At 45.5% G+C, this 19,576-nt stretch overlaps 1 protein-coding gene across 4 annotated transcripts in view; it reads right to left on the bottom strand.

Moving 5' to 3' along the window:
• Positions 1-19,576, bottom strand: part of ACP6 (acid phosphatase 6, lysophosphatidic) — a 148,526-nt gene that overhangs the window by 43,516 nt on the left and 85,434 nt on the right. For all 4 annotated transcript variants that reach the window (XM_069202621.1, XM_069202619.1, XM_069202622.1 and 1 more), the window contains exon 8: positions 18,789-18,883. In XM_069202621.1, the coding sequence (XP_069058722.1) occupies positions 18,789-18,883 (95 nt within the window). The remainder of the gene's footprint in view (positions 1-18,788; positions 18,884-19,576) is intronic.

The following is a 19,576-nucleotide window of genomic DNA, read 5'->3' as shown; positions in this document are numbered from 1 at the left end:
CTTTTCCTCCTGATTGGGGGAAGAGTGCTGATCTTCCCTGTCCCACTCTGTATGAAGATCCGCTTCTGGGTGTGGTCTACGTCAGTGGATTGTAACTCTTCTTCAAATCTGTGTTTGCGCATTTGAGGGGACAGTGATTGTTCCTCTGAATACGAGCTGGCAGTCGGTTCGGTTGCAGGGCGTTTTGGCACCGAAACTGTGTCTTTGCTTGTTTTCGGCTCCGAGGAGAATTTTCTCTTTTTTGTAGTCGAGTGTTCTCGGCGTCGATCATCCTCGGTGCCGCTGTCTCTGCGTCGAGCAGCTTCGGTTCCGCTGTCTCGGCGTCGACCCTTTTCGGCAGCACTTTCTAGGTCCCGAGATTGCTGCGTGCCTTTGTCTCGACCAGAGTCGGACGATCTCGGCACCAGTTCGCCCTTTTTCGGTGCCGATGGACGGTCACCTATTTTATGGGTTGAGCCATGGCCTGTTGGCAGTGGCGTCCCCTGGGCCTTGTCTGTTTTCCCGTGTGGTGCTTGTTTCGATGTCTTACTCACGGTTTCTTCGACGTCGAACTCCTCCGAGTCAGATTCATGGATGGAGAAGGCTTCCTCTTCTTCTCCTTGTTCCTCGAACCCACGTTGTCCTGTCGGCGTGGACGCCATTTGCAACCTTCTGGCTCTTCGGTCACGGAGCGTCTTTCGGGACCGGAACGCACGACAGGCCTCACACGTCTCTTCCTTGTGCTCGGGCGACAGGCACAAGTTACAGACCAAATGTTGGTCTGTATACGGATATTTGCTGTGGCATTTAGGACAGAATCGGAACGGGGTCTGTTCCATCGGTGTCGATTTTACACGCGGTTGGGCCGACCAGGCCCCGACAGGGGGGGGGGGGTCGAAGTTACCCCGAAGGGCTACCGGAGCTCTTCACGATTCGGTGTCAATTCTATCTAACCCGATACCGAACGAAACAATACCAACGTAGTTTTCCGAAGTTTTGACTATCTTTCCGTCCCGAAACCCGGAGCGAAAAGGAACACGTCCGAACCCGATGGCGGAAAAAAACAATCGAAGATGGAGTCGACGCCCATGCGCAATGGAAACAAAGGAGGAGGAGTCCCTCGGTCTCGTGACTCGAAAAGACTTCTTAGAAGAAAAACAACTTGTAACACTCCGACCCAACACCAGACGGCGGACTATGCACAGCATGTGTATCTGCAGCTACACATGCCACCGAACATTGGTGTTTACTTTTTTTCTGACTGCAAAGTTAAAGGATGCTGTAAAATCAGCTACGTGACAATCTTGATGGTGTGAAAGAAAAGGACATTTAAATACCTATTAAAGAACTATACATATGTTTCAAAAATAGCAGTTGATTAAGCACATATGAAGCTCTTTTTTAAAATAATTTTGAAGTGTAATGAAAACAAACATTTTAATAGGATCAGAACAAATCAAGATACATTACTTGGTGATGAACAAACAACAAATATGTGCTGAAATCCAATTTCCACATTATTGGTGGAGCGCTATACAGTTTAGTCATCAAAATTGAATGTCTTTGCAAGTTTAGTGTCCATTTCATCGGTGAAGCTGCTGCCTATAAATGGCAGTGCACTGCCACATCATGCTTTAGTAATATATTTGTGACAGTGTGCTCCGAAAATACCAGCAGCGACATACTACACCCTTACTATGAATAGGCATGGCTCATTTGCTACACTTCTTCCTTTTGTGAAGCTTGAATTTTTCACACTCCTTAGGAGTTCTGTAATGTAACATTGATGGCAGCACCTCTACACTCTATAAATTGTTCCAGCATCACTGCTTTCAGAATAAAAATGAAAAGGAAAGGGGTAGGTGAGACAGGGACTGTCCATACACTTAAATTGGGCATCATTCACCCTCTTTTGTTGTACAGCAGCATAGTCGACTGCAACCTGGTCGACTGCAAAGGACCTCGGAGATGTCCCTACAATTTACATGCTTATCCGACAGCCTCACTATCCTACATCCTGTGGACCACACACACAAGGGATTCCTGACCCCTCAATGTGGATTAATGTCCTCACACAGCAAAGCACCATTCTGTGATCAATATAACCCCGACATGAAACATGAACACTGAAATCTGCAGACATGTCCTCTGCAACCTATCTTGAGCCTTTACATTAGCTGTTCACAGGCATCTGAACTTAGATTAAAAGATAGACGCTACAAGTTGCAGAGTTGGAATTGTATGAGATTCCATTAGAGGGGCACGTATTGAGCAGAAGTCCACTTGCTAGAGATCAGAAAGTGACAATTGGGACATTGTCACAGATTTGAAATCATTTTGCTAACACACACTTTCCAGCTGAAACCTTTTACCCAGTTAAAAATACAGACAATGAAGTAGGAACAAACGGACACCCTGAATAGAGAAATATTCCTAGAGGAAGTAGCGTAAGCAAATGGCGACATGGCTACTGGTAAGTCCCTGGTGGAAGATGGTTTCCAAGTAGAATTTTACTAATTGACTAAACCGGTTAGTCCATTTGCTGGTGGTGGTTATACAGGTTACCCAGGATGCTGGACACCTGAATGGAGACTTACTACTAGCTAAAATCTTGGTCATACCCAAACCTGGCAAGGACCACCGCAAGTATTCAAGGTACAGACCAATATCCCTTATCAAAGTGGATGACAAGATACTGACAACGCTCCTGGCGAACTGCCTGGAGAGGGTTATTGCCCACTTTATTTACACTGGACAGGCAGCTTTGTGCTAGGGCAATCATCCACAAACACTTGTAAATGTTTGCTCATATTTTATGGCATATGAGGGGAGATTTCATGAGTAAATTATCTTATCACTAGATGCTGAAAAGGCATTCGACCAGGTACAATGAGGATAGCTTTTCCACACAATGGAAAGGATGAATATTGGTAAGAACCTCCTCAAACTCACTGTAGGCATGATTCACTCTCCCACTGCATCGGTAAACTATGGCGGCCATAACTTTCCATACTTTGCAATATATAGGTTGATGCATCAGGGGTGCCCCTTCTCCCCACTGCTATTCTTGACAGCATTGGAATGCCTATTGATTGCTCTCTGTCCTAATGCACAAATCCACAGGATCCTCAAACCAGGAAGTAAAATGAAAGCAGTATTCCACGCAGATGACTTTCTTGACTCGAGCTAGACCTGCCAAAAACAGCACTCATGGGTCAAATGGTCTTTCACCAGTTTTCTGGGTTACAAAATCAACTGGTCTAAATGTGAGGCCTTTCCCTTTACCCCACGGCGAATGCAGCTTCCATGGAAGTACCATTTAAATGGCTTTGAAATAGGCTGAAATACAGGGGATCTATATAAACAGAATATTGCAGGGCATGGTGCACACTAATATGCCCCCCACACTCTTGTGCAAATGAGACAAGAATTCCAAAAATGGGCATCCCTAAGCGTATCCCTTTGGGAGAAGGTTCACTTTAATACAATGTCTATAATACTCAAGGTAATGAAAATGTCACTTACCCAGTGTACATCTGTTCGTGGCATCAGTCGCAGTAGATTCGCATGTTCTGCAATAGCTCGCCATCTGGTGTTGGGCCGGAGTGTTACAAGTTGTTTTTCTTCGAAGAAGTCTTTCGAGTCACGGGACCGAGTGACTCCTCCTTTTGTCTCCATTGCGCATGGGCGTCGACTCCATCTTCGATTGTTTTTCCCCGCAGAGGGTGAGGTAGGAGTTGAATTGTAGTAATAGTGCCCATGCAATGGAGTGACTAAGTATGCACTTATTTAAGGTTGAGATGATACATATATAAATAATTGAAGGTAACTTCCAAACTGCTACAGGCTCCCGGGGAGGCGGGTGGGCACATGCAAATCTACTGCGACTGATGCCACGAACAGATGTACACTGGGTAAGTGACATTTTCAGTTCGATGGCATCTGTCGCTGTAGATACGCATGTTCTGCAATAGACTAGTAAGCAGTTATTTCCCCAAAAGCGGTGGATCAGCCTGTAGGAGTGGAAGTAGTCTGAAATAATGTCCTTAATACAGCTTGACCTACTGTGGCTTGTTGTGCGGATAACACGTCTACACAGTAATGCTTGGTGAATGTGTGAGGCGTAGACCATGTGGCTGCCTTACATATTTCTTGCATTGGGATGTTTCCTAGAAAGGCCATGGTAGCACCTTTCTTTCTGGTTGAGTGTGCCCTTGGTGTAATGGGCAGCTGTCGTTTAGCTTTAAGGTAGCAGATTTGGATGCATTTAACTATCCATCTGGCTATACCTTGTTTTGAAATTGGGTTTCCTGCATGAGGTTTTTGAAATGCAATAAAGAGTTGTTTAGTCTTTCTGATGTTCTTTGTTCTGTCAATGTAATACATTAATGCTCTTTTGACATCTAATGTATGTAGTGCCCTTTCAGCTACGGTATCTGGCTGTGGAAAGAACACCGGAAGTTCCACTGTTTGATTTAGATGGAACGGTGAAATAACCTTTGGCAAAAATTTAGGATTGGTCCTTAGGACGACTTTATTTTTGTGTAGTTGTATAAAAGGTTCCTGTATAGTAAACGCCTGAATCTCGCTTACTCTTCTCAGGGAAGTAATGGCGATGAGAAATGCCACCTTCCAGGTTAGGAACTGTATGTCGCAGGAGTGCATGGGTTCAAAAGGTGGACCCATAAGTCTAGTTAGGACAACATTTAGGTTCCATGAAGGAACAGGTAGTGTTCTTGGTGGTATAATTCTCCTAAGGCCCTCCATGAATGCTTTAATGACTGGTATTTTATATAGGGAAGTTGAATAGGTAGTCTGCAGGTATGCAGATATTGCTGCAAGGTGAATCTTAATGGAAGAGAAAGCTAGGTTAGATTTTTGTAAGTGAAGCAAGTAACCCACTACATGTTCTGGAGTTGTGTGTAATGGTTGTATTTGATTAATATGGCAGTAGCAAACAAACCTCTTCCATTTACTTGCATAGCAGTGCCTGGTGGATGGCCTTCTTGCTTGTTTTATGACTTCCATACATTCTTGGGTAAGTTGGAAGTGCCCGAATTCTAGGATTTCAGGAGCCAGATTGCTAGATTCAGCGATGCTGGATCTGGGTGTCTGATCTTTTGGTTGTGCTGTGTCAACAGATCTGGCCTGTTGGGCAATTTGATGCAGGGTACCACTGATAGGTCTAGCAGCGTTGTGTACCAGGGTTGCCTTGCCCAAGTTGGTGCTATCAATATGAGTTTGAGTTTGCTTTGACTGAGTTTGTTTACCAGGTAAGGAAGGAGAGGGAGAGGAGGAAAAGCGTAAGCAAATATCCCTGACCAGTTCATCCATAGGGCATTGCCTTGGGATTGTTTGTGTGGGTATCTGGATGCGAAGTTTTGGCATTTTGCGTTCTCCCTTGTCGCAAACAAGTCTATCTGAGGTGTTCCCCAGAGTTTGAAATAAGTGTTCAGTATTTGGGGGTGAATTTCCCATTCGTGGACCTGTTGGTGATCTCGAGAGAGATTGTCTGCGAGTTGATTTTGTATCCCTGGTATAAACTGTGCAATTAGGCGAATTTGGTTGTGAATTGCCCAATGCCAAATTTTTTGTGCTAACAGGCTTAACTGCGTGGAGTGCGTCCCTCCCTGCTTGTTTAGATAATACATTGTTGTCATGTTGTCTGTTTTGACGAGAATGTATTTGTGAACTATTATTGGTTGGAAAGCTTTTAGTGCTTGAAAAACTGCAAGAAGTTCTAGGTGATTGATATGCAGTTTTGTTTGATGTACGTTCCATTGTCCTTGTATGCTGTGTTGATCGAGGTGTGCTCCCCACCCTGTCATGGAAGCATCTGTTGTTATTACGTATTGTGGCACTGGGTCTTGGAAAGGCCGCCCCTTGTTTAAATTTATGTTGTTCCACCACAGAAGCGAGAGGTAAGTTTGGCGGTCTATTAACACCAGATCTAGAAGGTGACCCTGTGCTTGAGACCACTGTGATGCTAGGCATTGTTGTAAGGGCCTCATGTGCAGTCTTGCGTTTGGGACAATGGCTATGCATGATGACATCATGCCTAGGAGTTGTAATACCATCTTTGCTTGTATCTTTTGTGTTGGATACATGCGTTGTATGATGGTGTTGAAATTTTGAATTCTTTGTGGACTTGGAGTGGCTACTCCTTTTGATGTGTCTATTATGGCTCCCAGGTATTGTTGTACCTTGCGTGGCAGAATTTTGGATTTTGTGAAATTGACGGTGAACCCTAGTTTGAAGAGGGTTTGTATGATATGATTTGTGTGATTTGAGCACTCTATTAACGAATGGGCCTTGATTAGCCAGTCGTCTAGATATGGGAACACATGTATTTGCTGTCTTCTGATGTGTGCAGCGACTACCGCTAGACATTTGGTAAAGACTCTTGGTGCGGTTGTTAATCCGAAAGGCAGTACCTTGAATTGGTAATGTATTCCTTTGAATACAAACCTTAGGTATTTCCTGTGCGATGGGTGTATTGGTATATGGAAATAAGCATCCTTGAGGTCTAAAGTTGCCATGTAGTCGTGCAGCTTTAGCAATGGCAATACTTCTTGTAGTGTGACCATGTGGAAGTGGTCTGATTTGATGAAAGTGTTGACTACTCTGAGGTCTAGGATTGGTCTCAGTGTTTTGTCCTTCTTTGGTATCAGAAAGTACAGTGAGTAAACTCCTGTGTTTATTTGTGTGTTTGGCACTAATTCGATTGCATTCTTTTGCAATAGTGCCTGCACTTCTATCTCTAGGAGATTGGAATGGTGTGTTGTTAAATTTTGTGCTTTTGGTGGTATGTTTGGAGGGAACTGTAGAAATTCTATGCAGTAACCATGTTGGATAATTGCTAGAACCCAAGTGTCTGTAGTGATTTTCTCCCATGCTCTGTAATAATGACCTATTCGTCCCCCCACTGGTGTTGTGTGGAGGGGGTGAGTGACATGTGAGTCACTGTTTAGTAGTAGGGGTTTTGGGGCTTTGGAATCTTCCTCTATTTCTAGGGAATTGCCCTCCTCTATATTGTCCCCGAAAACCTCCTCTATACTGTCCTTGGTAACTGGACGGTGTGGCTTGTGAGGTGCTGGCTTGTGTGCTTTGACCCCGAAACCCCCCTCGAAAGGGCGTTTTACGGAATGAGCTGTAATTCCCTCTGCTCTGCGGGGAGTAGAGTGCGCCCATGGCTTTGGCAGTGTCCGTATCTTTTTTGAGTTTCTCAATCGCTGTGTCCACTTCTGGACCGAACAGTTCTTTTTCATTAAAAGGCATATTGAGAACTGCTTGTTGAATCTCTGGTTTAAATCCAGACGTTCGGAGCCATGCATGCCTTCTGATAGTTATAGATGTATTAATTGTCCGTGCAGCTGTATCTGCAGCGTCCATGGAGGAGCGGATCTGGTTGTTGGAGATGGCCTGTCCCTCCTCAACCACTTGTTTTGCCCTATTTTGGAAGTCTTTGGGCAGATGTTCAATGAGATGTTGCATCTCGTCCCAGTGGGCTCTGTCATAGCGCGCAAGTAGTGCCTGGGAGTTCGCGATGCGCCACTGGTTTGCAGCTTGTGCTGCGACTCTCTTACCAGCTGCATCAAACTTGCGGCTTTCTTTATCTGGGGGTGGTGCATCTCCAGATGTGTGAGAGTTGGCCCTTTTTCTAGCTGCTCCTACAACAACAGAGTCTGGTGGCAGCTGTGTTGTGATGAAAGCCGGGTCCGTAGGAGGCGGCTTATACTTTTTTTCCACCCTTGGTGTGATTGCCCTACTTTTGACCGGGTCCTTAAATATGTCTTTTGCGTGCCGGAGCATACCAGGGAGCATAGGCAGGCTTTGGTAGGAGCTGTGGGTGGAGGAGAGTGTGTTGAACAAGAAATCATCCTCGACCTGTTCTGAGTGGAGGCTTACGTTGTGAAATTGTGCTGCTCTAGCCACCACCTGAGAGTACGCGGTGCTGTCTTCTGGTGGAGATGGTTTTGTAGGGTATGCCTCTGGGCTGTTATCTGACACTGGGGCGTCGTATAGGTCCCATGCGTCCTGGTCTTGGTCACCCTGGCTCATGGTGGTGTGAGCTGGGGAGTGTGATGGCGTTTGTGCTGGTGAAACGTTAATCACGGGCGGAGGAGAGGGTGGTGGTGTAACTCTTTTCACCACTTTTGGTTGTGGTGCTTGTTCCGTCTGGAACTCCAACCTTCTCTTTCTCCTAATGGGGGGAAGGGTGCTTATTTTTCCTGTCCCCTGCTGAATGAAGATACGCTTTTGCGTATGGTCCGCATCAGTTGCTTGTAGCTCTTCCTCAAACCTATGCTTCTGCATTTGGGAGGTTAGCGAGTGCTCTTCTGTATAAGAGCCTGAAGCTGGGTCGCTTGCAGTTTGTTTCGGCATCGAAACTTTGTCTGCGTGTTTTTTCGGCTCCGAGGTGACTTTTTTCCTTTTCGGGGCCGAAACCTCTCGGCGTCGATCTGTTTCGGTGCCGCTGTCTCGGCGTCGAGCCGTGTCCACACCGGCATCTCGGTGTCGAGGCTTGTCTCCAGCACTTTCTCGGTCCCGAGAAGGCTGCGTGCCGGTGTCTCGACCGGAGTCGGACGATCTCGGCACCGTTTGGGCCTTTTTCGGTGCCGACGGTCGGTCACCGATTTTATGGGTTGAGCCATGGCCTGGTGGCAGTGGCGTCCCCTGGGCCTTGTAAATGTTTCTTTGTGTGGTTTTCGACGTCTTACTCACGGTTTGTGTATCGTCGAATCCTTCGGAGTCTGAGTCTTGGATCGAGAAGGTACCTTCCTCTTCCTGTTCCTCGAACTCCCGTCGGGCTGTCGGTGCGGACGCCATTTGAAGTCTTCTGGCTCGACGGTCTCGGAGTGTTTTTCGGGACCGGAACGCACGACAGGCCTCGCAGGTGTCTTCGCTGTGCTCAGGTGACAGGCACAGGTTGCAGACCAAGTGTTGGTCTGTGTAGGGGTATTTATTGTGGCATTTGGGGCAGAAACGGAAAGGGGTCCGTTCCATCGGCGTTCCTCAGCACGCGGTCGGGCCGACCAGGCCCCGACGGAGGATCGAAAAACTACCCCGAAGGGCACCGGAGCTCTTCGATCTTCGATGCGGTGTTGAATGTAAGTACGCCGATCCCGAACGCAACAATACCGACGAAAATCTTCCGAAATTAACTATTTTTTCTGTTCCGAAACTCGGAGCGACAGGAACACGTCCGAACCCGATGGCGGAAAAAAAACAATCGAAGATGGAGTCGACGCCCATGCGCAATGGAGACAAAAGGAGGAGTCACTCGGTCCCGTGACTCGAAAGACTTCTTCGAAGAAAAACAACTTGTAACACTCCGGCCCAACACCAGATGGCGAGCTATTGCAGAACATGCGTATCTACAGCGACAGATGCCATCGAACATCTGTTTTCAAGGAGATAGAACACGCTATTCTTTGTTTTGTTTGGGTTGGAACAAGACCATTCTTGCAAGTGCTAATCTTTAGTCAGCCACGGACAGGGTTGGACTAAGCCTACCCCAAATAGAAAGCTACAGGCTGGTGCAACAACTGACCCATTCAGTATATACGGTGAAAACCTACTGCTCAACTCCTTCATGGGTTCCCTATGAACCCTATATTCTCAATACCGGGGACAAATGCTATTGACTATAAGAGCCCAGAAATGACTCCTGAACCTAATCCGGTCATCTTCAACTTCTTAATATGCATGGTAGCGGGTGCACAATATGATGAAGCTGTCCGGGCTCCTCCATTCTAAGGCTCCTCTATGACATAATGCGGGGATATGAACTGGGGGAAATGAGACAAATTGGTCTCTTTGGAAGGCAAGTAAGATCCGCTCTAGATTGATGATGTCTTGATGAACGGCTCCCTAAAAGCATTCACTGGCATACAACACATGTACGGCCTACCTAACACGCAAAGATGGAAATATCTTCAGCTTTAACATGCATTGCCTGCTCCACTGGGTACACCTCCAGTTACACATAATAGGTCCCCTATAGCTCAGTATATTCATACTTGGAAGGATTATGGAGGTACGGTATTCAGGGCCGTATGCCACACTAGTAGACCTTCAATTTTCTCAGGGTACTTCAACCTCAATACACAACTGGTGGGCACCATGCTACAATAACCCTTTTGCAGAGGGCAAATGGGACACAATACTTGCTGACTATAATAGGGATCTTAGGGAATCCAGACTGAAGTATGGCTTCTATAAGATCCAGCACTGATGGCGCTGGTCCCCCGCTAATTTGTATAGTGCTCAGCCTAGCAGAGACTCCAGGCGTGGCGACTCAGATAGTGATATAGTAGACACTGTGAGGGAGTGCAAACTTGTGGACGGATACTGGAAGTGGATATACCAGTGCATGAAAACTGAACATAGTGACTCAGTAGCCCTGAGTACTCATTTGGCAATGCTACATGACAAATCAGATCTGCATACAGTTAGATGCCATGTGAATAGATGGCCAGCTACATCTTTGGGAATCTCTAAGGTAGGGCTAAAAATATGCATGGGATAGCAGAATTTGAAAGGGTGATTTACAGTCTAAGTTGCAGGTATTCCAGGAACTTTAGGGGAGATTTCTTGTAGGCCACACCTGCTCAAGGGAGATTTGACTTGCATCACTTATTTCTTATGTTTTTTCTTCATCCTTGGCTTGTTGTCTATTTTTGTACTGCAAGTGAGGGACTGTAATTCTGTCACCCTTCAGGTACAATCCTGCAATCTACCTGCTTCCCAGTTGGACCCCCCCACCTCTGATAGTAATTTAGAATATATCGCTAAAACAGCAGAAGGAGAATGGAGATCTCGACTGTATGGGCCAGGAGGACACTGCTTCCACTATGGACTGATGCCCATCACTACCCTCCTCCATTGTTAGCTACTTTCAGAAGTTGCTGTTCTAATGGTATAAGACTAAGTCTTGGTGTTTTTTGCATAATGCATCACTGGATGAGATGCACTGAAGTATTGTGGGGTTCCCAAATGGGAGGGAGAGGGGCCTCTCACTCCCATTCTGGAATGTATAACCCTTTGACTTTAAAGTCTAATTTGTTTCTGGCTCCCTCATTGGGGTGGGGAAACATGTTACTGAGGATATAATGGGAGAAGAACTGAGCAGTGACTATGATGATGATGTTTTCTTTGGTGTTGGCAGATGTACTTGGCATACCCACAATTTTAATACTTGATATAATGCCAATAAAGACATGGGATACAAAAAAAGGAAGAAAGTTGGAGTCATTGAACTACATCTGTACAGTTTCTTGCTAACTGTACTTAGCAAATATCAACAATTCACTCTTAGTTTTGTAGAGCTCCAGGTATTTGCAGAACTTCCATGTGTGATTGAGGTGTGGGCAGCATTTGAGGCATTAGATGTCTGAAGCAGAAGACATTTTCAAGTAGAACTGTGTATCATCAGCATATTGGTAAATCTTGAAGTCGTTATCTAAGAGTAGAGCACAAAGCTGCTCTACGTAAATGCTGAAGATAATGGGGACAGTATGGAACCCTGGGGGACTCCACAGGTGACAGGAATCTTTTGGAACTTGGCGGTTCCCATGTGAACAAACTGGTATAAGTTGGAAAGGTGGGAGGAGAATTATTGATGTATGCTGCTGGTGAATCCCATTTGAGAGCCCCAAGGTGTGTATGAAGGTGGGATGGTTGACGGAGTCTAGGTGATTATTTGATTTTCACCTGGCTATAGCCGATTTGCACATCATGAGTTTTCATGATGTGTGTCCTGATGCACTTACCATTACTGTCTAGCTTAAAGATACTATATTTGAAGGTAGGTAACCTCAAATGTATGATCTGAGAATGCTTTTATAATTTCGGGTCCTATATCAAATGGTATCACATAGTACTGTGGAAAAGCCTGTTTCACAGCTAGAAACGTCAGGCATTAGAGACCCTCTGCTAAGCAGTGGTCAATTTGTGAGGATTTGCCTTGGGGACAAGCTAAAATGGAGTATTGTAGGAGTGTGTTAAGATGACATATGTTGAGCAAGTCATGATCCATTATTTAGCCAGGCAGGGCTGCCTGAGATTATCATTATGCCTGTCTGATGGCCCAGATGTGTAAAGGATCGGGTGAGGTGGCTAACTTCCATCACTATTGAATGACACTTTTGTTAAGACCATTCTAGACACCACAGGAAGGAAACGGAGCTAATATAAATGAGCTAATATAAATGAGCCAATATAAATGAGCTAATATAAATTAGGAGCATAGCTCAGCCCCACTATCAACATCTCTAGTGTGGCCAATTTCACAAATGCTTACCATTTCTTGGGACTTCGCCTTATGATAATTGCCACTGCATATTTTTAGACCAATTAGAGTTGGCAGGAATTCCTAAAGAGGAAACTGAGCAATTTCTAACGCTACTGTGCTCAACAATTCCTATTTAGTTTGCTAGCTTCCATTTCAGACAAATACTGTAGATCTCCTCCAAACCTGCAATAGTGTTAAAGTAATGGAGCATTATGTTTTCACACACTATAATGGGTCCTACCATTGACATTAAGCGATGTGATCCTAAGCAATTTACAATTGAGGATAGTGATGGTCATGATAATGTAATTGCTCACCTGTATATTAAAGTGTGGGCTGTAAATATAGTGGTCTAATATATGGAAGTAAGTAAATGGTTCAAGGCAGGACTAATAACAGGTCTTCTGACAGTGGGATTTGCAGGCAGAGACCATGTGGCTTTTCAAGTGCTGATGAGGTACAAAAACCAGCAGTATGGTTTGTATCGATGAGCAAGACCTAGGGCTGGTTGTTCAAGGGAATGAAGGTGTAGCAGAAGGGGAGGGTTTAGGTGTTCAATGGGATGCAGGATGTATGTAATGGGAATTCTCGCAGACTACGGTAAGCCCGGAGCTGATCGTATGCATCAAGGCTCAGCCCCAAACAAGTCTGAATGGCCACTATTTTCAGTAAGGGATATAGTTCACCTTAACAAGAGTATATGATTAAATGTACACTGGCTGATTCAGACCTATTGATTATCCAGTGTATACATGTGGCTTTTGCATCATTAACAGTCTAAGGATATAACATCTGGGTTTCACTAGAGTAGAAAGGAATGAAGAGTGGCACATTCTTCCCTTTGCACAGCTCCCCCATATCCGCTCTGCAGACTGAGGTCCATTAGAACAGTAGTAGTGAGTCCCATCTAAATATGACAATACTGCTTTGAGAGGGAAAGCTACAATGAATCAAGAACAATCTGAAAGGATATTTGTAGGGCCAAATACCCAAGCATTCCAGAGAGAGGTTGCTGTTCTGCACTGAATTTGCCATTAAGTAGGATCTCTACTTGCCTCTTTCTTTCACAATTTTTCAACAATCTGGTGAAGACCTTCCCATGCAGAATACCTGTGGGTCGCTCTAGGGAACAAACATCGTCCATTATGCACACTGGGAATGTACTGTCATGTGGATATGTCCTTTTTCCTGACTTAGTGATTTAACCTCCACAGACCGAGTCAAAGTCAGTCTGACGATTCCTGTTTATTCAGTTGTTAACCAGGCGCTGTGATGCTAATGTTTACTGGGTACAATAGGCTGTAATGGATGTCCTACTGCCACAGCCAAGGGCAAAGTGATAATTTCAAGAGAAAAAAGTAGCTAAGGCCTAATGAGTAATCAGCTTATATGTAAATAGGTCGACATATTTGAAACGGGTAATTTTTATTTTTTGCGTATTGGAGGAATGCTCTTGAAGCTGATGCAGAAAACAAAAAAAGAATTTGGCAGAGGCCAATCTCTAGTGCCTGAGCTACATGGTTGACTCAAAGTGTCCTCTGCTACTCTAACAGACCCATTAATTGTGTCCCTTATAGGTGCAGAATCATGACAGCTAGAAGGCCCATTAATGTTATTGTTCTGCTTTTTCAGGTATGCCATAGCCCAGTTGGGAAAATCTGTGACCTGATTAATACAAGGTACCAAATATGTTGGCCTCAGTCTGCATTGACCCAGTATTCTCTCTACTGCCTCAATTTGTTTCTCAGTTGATTCCAGGTGCTTGTGGAAGGCCGAGATGTCAGTACAAACAGAATTTGATAGGTTAAATCCGATACCTTTGAGCACAGTATGGCTATTTTTGAGCCAATCAATTTGTCTTCACAACTGTCGCAAGGGAAATTTCTGACCTTCTGCATGTTTCTGTTATACAGTGTGTCTGCTCCCAGTAAGTGCTGCAGTAAAAAGCAATTGTCGTGTTTGACGCTATGAAAACATGAGCACCGTATTCAAGTAATACAACCACATCTGAGTATTTCATTAGAGGAGAGGATCTCTGTAGGAAGTTGGGTCTGTATGTGCTATTTCAAAGTAAGGAATAGCATGCGCAGAGTCCAAGGGTTCCCCTTAGAGGTAAAATAGTGGTAAAAATAGATAATACTAATGCTCTATTTCGTGGTAGTGTGGTCGAGCAGTAGGCTTATCCAAGGAGTAGTGTTAAGCATTTGTTGTACATACACATAGACAATAAATGAGGTACACACACTCAGAGACAAATCCAGCCAATAGGTTTTGTTATAGAAAAATATCTTTTCTTAGTTTATTTTAAGAACCACAGGTTCAAATTTAACATGTAATATCTTGTTTGAAAGGTATTGCAGGTAAGTACATTAGGAACTTTGAATCATTTCAATTGCATGTATACTTTTCAAGTTATTGACAAATAGCTACTTTAAAAGTGGACACTTAGTGCAATTTTCACAGTTCCTGGGGGAGGTAAGTTTTTGTTAGTTTTACCAGGTAAGTAAGACACTTACAGGGTTCAGTTCTTGGTCCAAGGGAGCCCACCGTTGGGGGTTCAGAGCAACCCCAAAGTCACCACACCAGCAGCTCAGGGCCGGTCAGGTGCAGAGTCCAAAGTGGTGCCCAAAACGCATAGGCTAGAATGGAGAGAAGGGGGTGCCCCGGTTCCGGTCTGCTTGCAGGTAAGTACCCGCGTCTTCGGAGGGCAGACCAGGGGGGTTTTGTAGGGCACCGGGGGGGACACAAGCCCACACAGAAATTTCACCCTCAGCAGCGCGGGGGCGGCCGGGGGCAGTGTAGAAACAAGCGTCGGGTTCGCAATGTTAGTCTATGAGAGATCAACGGATCTCTTCAGCGCTGCAGGCAGGCAAGGGGGGGCTTCCTCGGGGAAACCTCCACTTGGGCAAGGGAGAGGGACTCCTGGGGGTCACTTCTCCAGTGAAAGTCCGGTCCTTCAGGTCCTGGGGGCTGCGGGTGCAGGGTCCTTTCCAGGCGTCGGGACTTAGGTTTCAGAGAGTCGCGGTCAGGGGAAGCCTCGGGATTCCCTCTGCAGGCGGCGCTGTGGGGGCTCAGGGGGGACAGGTTTTGGTACTCACAGTCGGAGAGTAGTCCGGGGGTCCTCCCTGAGGTGTTGGTTCTCCACCAGCCGAGTCGGGGTCGCCGGGTGCAGTGTTGCAAGTCTCACGCTTCTTGCGGGGAGTTGCAGGGGTCTTTAAAGCTGCTCCTTGAAACAAAGTTGCAGTCTTTTTGGAGCAGGTCCGCTGTCCTCGGGAGTTTCTGGTCGTCGTCGAAGCAGGGCAGTCCTCAGAGGATTCAGAGGTCGCTGGTCCCTTTGGAAGGCGTCGCTGGAGCAGAGTTCTTTGGAAGGCAGGAGACAGGCCGGTGAGTTTCTGGAGCCAAGGCAGTTGTTGTCTTCTGGTCTTCCTCTGCAGGGGTTTTCAGCTGGGCAGTCCTTCTTCTTGTTGTCGCAGGAATCTAATTTTCTAGGGTTCAGGGTAGCCCTTAAATACTAAATTTAAGGGCGTGTTTAGGTCTGGGGGGTTAGTAGCCAATGGCTACTAGCCCTGAGGGTGGGTACACCCTCTTTGTGCCTCCTCCCAAGGGGAGGGGGTCACAATCCTAACCCTATTGGGGGAATCCTCCATCTGCAAGATGGAGGATTTCTAAAAGTTAGAGTCACCTCAGCTCAGGACACCTTAGGGGCTGTCCTGACTGGCCAGTGACTCCTCCTTGTTATTCTCATTATTTTCTCCGGCCTTGCCGCCAAAAGTGGGGGCCGGGCCGGAGGGGGCGGGCAACTCCACTAGCTGGAGTGTCCTGCGGTGCTGTGACAAAGGGGTGAGCCTTTGAGGCTCACCGCCAGGTGTTACAGCTCCTGCCTGGGGGAGGTGTTAGCATCTCCACCCAGTGCAGGCTTTGTTACTGGCCTCAGAGTGACAAAGGCACTCTCCCCATGGGGCCAGCAACATGTCTCTAGTGTGGCAGGCTGCTGGAACTAGTCAGCCTACACAGATAGTCGGTTAAGTTTCAGGGGGCACCTCTAAGGTGCCCTCTGGGGTGTATTTTGCAATAAAATGTACACTGGCATCAGTGTGCATTTATTGTGCTGAGAAGTTTGATACCAAACTTCCCAGTTTTCAGTGTAGCCATTATGGTGCTGTGGAGTTCGTGTTTGACAGACTCCCAGACCATATACTCTTATGGCTACCCTGCACTTACAATGTCTAAGGTTTTGTTTAGACACTGTAGGGGTACCATGCTCATGCACTGGTACCCTCACCTATGGTATAGTGCACCCTGCCTTAGGGCTGTAAGGCCTGCTAGAGGGGTGTCTTACCTATACTGCATAGGCAGTGAGAGGCTGGCATGGCACCCTGAGGGGAGTGCCATGTCGACTTACTCGTTTTGTCCTCACTAGCACACACAAGCTGGCAAGCAGTGTGTCTGTGCTGAGTGAGAGGTCTCCAGGGTGGCATAAGACATGCTGCAGCCCTTAGAGACCTTCCTTGGCATCAGGGCCCTTGGTACTAGAAGTACCAGTTACAAGGGACTTATCTGGATGCCAGGGTCTGCCAATTGTGGATACAAAAGTACAGGTTAGGGAAAGAACACTGGTGCTGGGGCCTGGTTAGCAGGCCTCAGCACACTTTCAATTGTAAACATAGCATCAGCAAAGGCAAAAAGTCAGGGGGCAACCATGCCAAGGAGGCATTTCCTTACAATCTCCTAAAGCATTGCAATGATATAGCAATAGCTGTAAGATGATTAATGGTAGTAGACAGTTGGGTGAATCCTTGAAAATGGTGGAAGCCAATGCAACAAAATGTGTATCATTTGGAGTTCACGTGTTGACCGCCCAGAGGAGGTGCAGTAGCGTGTGGTCATTTGGTGGAAAATATAACATACAGTTTGAACCCACTTCAAGCGCTAGCTCAGTGTCCAGCAGAGTGATGGTTATCATGAACAGTGTATCTCCGTGCTCCTGTGGAAGGGCATATGTACCCCTTTGTCCAATGTATATTGTGTTTGGGGTGTGAGGGAGGAGAGGAAGCATTCACCATATTAAGCAGCTTGGCATTAATCTCCACCTCTTAGTTTTGACAGACTCACTTCACAGTCATTGGCAAGGCCACAGAAGAGTGCTCACAGTTCTTTGTAGGTTCTTTCAACCTCCGTTCGTGGCTAGGACTTTGTCAACAGAATCAGAATTTTTTTTCTTGCTACTATACTTGCAAAGCTGAGAGCAGTTATTGCACTCTTCATGCGGATGACACATATGAATATTAGTGAGCAGCCTATAATAACTGAATGTGGTTATTCCAGGTATTGTATGCCACAGACACTGTCCTTTTGCATGCTTATGGTAAGTTATGGCAAGACTGAAAATCAAATTCTAGGTTTTATGTCACTAAGAATACTGGAGTATTCTGGTATTCTGGGATTGTTTATCACGTACAATAGAAGGTGCTCTTCTAGCTACAGGCAGGAGGCCCCAGACGGGGCGGTGTTCAACACAAGCCCGGAGGCAGTGCCAGGGTGTGCTGGGTGCTCACTCTTAACTGGATCAGCCCGAGTGTATGACTGTTAGCACTACTGCAAGGTGGCCAAGCTGCTCGCTTGAGAGTGCATCCTTCGTTTAATAGCCGGACGCTGGCAGCAGCATTGGGCGCCAGGTGGTGTCCGCGACCTAGACATCAACACTTGGGGTGTCATGGGCCACAAGACGATAGAAGTATGGTCTAAAAGTCATCTACCAGTCGACTGCAATAAGAGAGCTGGCATCTTAGTAGCAGCCAAGTTCCTCCCTCCCAACAGATATTGTTTAAAAAGAAAAGATCCTAAACTGTACACTAGCCAGTGTTCAAGAAGCATTAAAATTCAATGTATGTAAATGAAACCGCGGATATTAGGGGCGTTCAGGCAATGAGTAACTGTGGCAAGAGATGAAAGGAACTATTTTAAAAATCACTCCGCAGAACGGGAGAGGGGCAAAGGGAGACTGAGCTGCCTCCCTACTTACAATGGACTTTGTAAGGACAGTTTCTGTAACTTCATCACGCGCTTTTGAGAAGACAGTTTTCTTATGCAACGCATACATCAAATTGAAGGTTGTCAGAATCAAAGAACAGATCTCAACTACTAAGATCTAACCTACAATGAAGCAGCAAACTACAAATGAAATTAATGAACTACTAAAAATGACATGATTTATTTGTACCACTGAATGTCGACATTAATTTACATCGCAGAAATCCCTATTCAAGTTATTAAGAATTAGGACTATTGGTGCAGGAGCAGAAGCAGAAGCGGCGCTGATAAACGGAAGCGGCCTCCTCTCGGAAGAGACTTTGGCACATCCAGTTGAATACATCCGACAAAGCCCTAGTGCTGTGCATGTGAGCGGTCTGAAAATAACTTAAGCGCTTTACACTGTCAATGCTACAAAACTGGAGCACAGAAGGTTTCATCGAACAGGTGTATGTTGTTTACTCTGCACAATATTCCATCTCACCTGTTTTCCATGACGTAGGACACAATGTCAATGACTCTCCGCTCGGTTCGATGCAACAACTTCTTCAGCCTCGGTGTACCTGACAAACCATGAACCTTGAAGTAACAGGTAAAGAGAAATATAGATCAGCATTAGACTTTCTATTGCTATACTGTCATCAAAACACATTTACAAATATTCCAAGGAGGACTCCGTGCCATGCTGTGCCCATTGCAATTTTCAAATTCATAACCAAATATCTAACCAAAGCATGAGACACAGGTAAAAAAAAAAGGCAGTCACGGTCTGTCATAACATAGGTAGAATAACAAAATCAAAGGTATAACGCAATTACCATTTAACAATCTTCATTTTTCAAAGCCAATTTGCAAAATTATTTTCAAGCCTTGGCACAGGTCTTTCCCACAGACTTAGAAAATAAATGCTATGGAACTAGGACATGTTGACCTAATGTTTTTACATTCATGGGGCATATAATTAAAGATGTTACCCAGTAAATTTCAGAGACAGTTACAAATAGAAGCAAACAGTCCTTACAAGCAACAGAAGATAAACATCTCTGAAATTATCTGAAGCAGAGGGCACTATTCAAATTTTCACAGCTGGGCAGGTGAAGGGACATTTTTCAACCATTCTGAGAATGCCATTATGTTTAACTACTAAACAACACTAATATATGTTATTAGTGCAATTACAGCAGAATTTCTCCCAGAAATAAATTCTCAATAACGTTTCATGTGTCTTTGCTGTTTACAAATTTAAGATGGACCATTCATCAGCTCGAGAAG

Source organism: Pleurodeles waltl, chromosome 8 (assembly GCF_031143425.1).
Source record: "Pleurodeles waltl isolate 20211129_DDA chromosome 8, aPleWal1.hap1.20221129, whole genome shotgun sequence".
In the NCBI taxonomy this organism is placed as follows: domain Eukaryota; kingdom Metazoa; phylum Chordata; class Amphibia; order Caudata; family Salamandridae; genus Pleurodeles; species Pleurodeles waltl.
Note: the sequence above shows the minus strand (reverse complement) of the source record. Positions and strands in the feature narration are given on the sequence as shown.